The 2,372-nt window shown below is 53.7% G+C and overlaps 1 protein-coding gene across 1 annotated transcript; it reads right to left on the bottom strand.

The window, feature by feature from the left end:
• Nucleotides 1-22: 22 nt before the first annotated feature.
• LOC108524960 (phosphatidate phosphatase LPIN3-like) lies at nt 23-1,921 on the bottom strand. Its single transcript, XM_017866036.1, has 4 exons — nt 1,576-1,921; nt 1,264-1,424; nt 784-877; nt 23-692 (listed from the first exon to the last, which is right to left on the bottom strand). The coding sequence occupies exons 1-4, from the start codon at nt 1,710-1,712 to the stop codon at nt 536-538; spliced, it is 549 nt and encodes a 182-aa protein (XP_017721525.1). The 5' UTR covers nt 1,713-1,921; the 3' UTR covers nt 23-535.
• Between the last annotated feature and the right edge of the window lie 451 nt (nt 1,922-2,372).

Below are 2,372 nucleotides of genomic sequence, written 5' to 3'. Positions count from 1 at the left end.
CCTTGCCGTAGGCTCTCCAAGCACTGCACACCTGTCCTTCCCAGCACTCAGGGCTGAATTATATTCATCTGGGTGAGTCTTTGGTTAACCTAGTCTTCCTTGGAGAGCAGGGATAATTTTGTTTCATTTATTCATGACTGTCCCCAGCCTAGGCCTGGGACATAGTAGGTACTCAAGAAATGTGTGCAGATAAAGAAAGTAAGCACCCTTCAGCCCAGCCTGGAGGAATAGTCTTCAGGCAAGGTGAAGGGAGCAACTTCCATTTCCCAAACCCCATGTTTCAGATCCAAAGGCTTCCCCATATTTCAGATGCAAAGGCCTCCTGCTAAAGACATGTCCTTGTTTAAGCATCTGTTGGGTTTTTCTTCCCCTCTGGTTTGTCCTGAGCTCCTCTGAAGTCCAGTTTAAATACAACAGGATTCAGCCATGGCCAGAAAACCAGGGAAGGGTGGGGCAAGGCTTCAGGGACCTGTGTCGCCTCTCCCAGAGTGCGTCTTGCAGCCAGCCAGCCCCTGGTCCCCAGACGCATCTCTGCTTACCCTTCACTTCCTTGCCAAGGGTCTCCCTGCCCCGAGGCTATGGCTACCTTCCCCAGCAGGGGCAATGGTGCTCTAACCATTACCTTGGGCAAGTTTTTCTGGAAGGCTTGCAGGGAGAGGATCATGGGGGCAGCCACAGCCCAGTTATAATGCCTAGAGAGACAGAATAGGGCATCAGCAGCTGCAGGGTTGTGGAGACGGAAATGACTCTCCGGCCACCAGCAGCCCCAGCTCTGGGACTTACTTCCTATTGATTTTCACCACTAGGTTTGGGTCATCCAAAAGTCCAGGGTTTTTGGTGAGGTCCTGGTAGGAGACGCTGTGCTGGTTGAATTTCTCTGGGCACGGAGGCAGAGAGTGACGGGTGAGGCTGGCACATCCTATATGACCCGCTGCCCCAGCCCCTGGTGCTCCCCACTCTGCTGTTCACCTCCTGTCGGTTGGCTCTGTAACCTGGCAGTGCTCCTCCCTACCTGTGGGTTTTACACCTGTTCCCACCCCAGGATTCGCAGGATAACTCACAACTTAGTGTCAAGCATTTGCTTCATGGGGACTTGCGAAGATCTAGCCCCTGCTGGCGGAGTGTGGGCTGCAGAGGGCAGAGAGCTGCAGGGAAGCCCAGCCTCCCACCTCTACTGCCCCACTCTCGCGGTCTTCCCTGCCCTCACCATCCTCTGGGCTCAGCACCAGTCCTCGAAAGTGCTTGGGCCATAGTCGAACATACCTAGGGAGATGTCCCAGCTGTCAGCCAGTCCACCACAGAGGGACAGTGCTATTGTATCTACTGTGTCCAGAGTGGGTTCAGGTTCATGTTCAGGGTTGGGGTCCCTCAGGGACTTCTGACTGCTGGGTTCACTCCATCTTCTGGGCCCCAGCCCAGAGTCACTGTGGGAAAAGGGGCCAACAATGACGAGAATACGAGAAGGGTGGGAGATGGGTCCTCTCTCCTCCCAGGCCCTTGATAGCCCTTGAGAGCCTGAACCCTTGGCCCCAGGTGCCCAGACCCAAGACACCCTGGCATCCGGAACCCAGGCATCTCTGGGGGAAGTAAAGTGCTGCATTCTCAGAGTCCAGGGAAGGCAAGTCGTCCAGGTAGATGTCACTGGGGCCCAGGTGCTGGCTTCTCTTTGGGGAGCCTGAGGGTTGAAGAGAGGATATCTGTGGAGCTGACATGCGCTTAGCGGTGTGGGCAGTACGTGCCCTCTGACTGAATTCTCTAAGGCAGTGCTGCCCAGCGGAACCTTCTGCAGTGATACAAATGTCCCATGTCTGTACTGTCTGATATATTAGCTGCTAGTCACATGTGGTTATTGAGCACACTTAAAATGTGATCACAGTGTGACAGAGAAATGGAATTCTAGGCCGGGAGTGATGGCTCACACCTGTAATCCCAGCACTTTGGGAAGCTGAGGCAGGTGGATCATGAGGTCAGGGGATTGAGGCCATCCTGGCCAACATGGTGAAACCCCGTCTCTACTAAAAATAATAAAAATTAGCTGTGCGTGGTGGTATATGCCTGTAGTCCCAGCTACTCAGGAGGCTGAGGAAGGAGAATTGCTTGAACCCGGGAGGTAGAGTTTGCAGTGAGCCGAGACTGGAGTGCAGTGGTGTGATCATAGCTCACTGCAGCCTCAAACTCCTGGGCTCAGGTGACCCTCCTGCCTCAGCCTCCTCAGTAGCTGGGACTACAAGCATGTGCCACCGTGCCTGGCTAGTTAAAAAAAAAAATTTTTTTTTTTTTTTGTAGAGATGGGTTCTCACTACATTGCCCAGGCTTTATCTTGAACTCCTCAAGCAATCTTCCCACCTCGGCCTCCCAAAGTGCTGGGATCA

This window comes from Rhinopithecus bieti, unplaced genomic scaffold (genome assembly GCF_001698545.2).
Source record: "Rhinopithecus bieti isolate Rb0 unplaced genomic scaffold, ASM169854v2 repeat_36244, whole genome shotgun sequence".
In the NCBI taxonomy this organism is placed as follows: domain Eukaryota; kingdom Metazoa; phylum Chordata; class Mammalia; order Primates; family Cercopithecidae; genus Rhinopithecus; species Rhinopithecus bieti.
The sequence above is the reverse complement of the archived record's forward strand: the minus strand, read 5'-3'. Positions and strand labels throughout refer to the sequence as shown.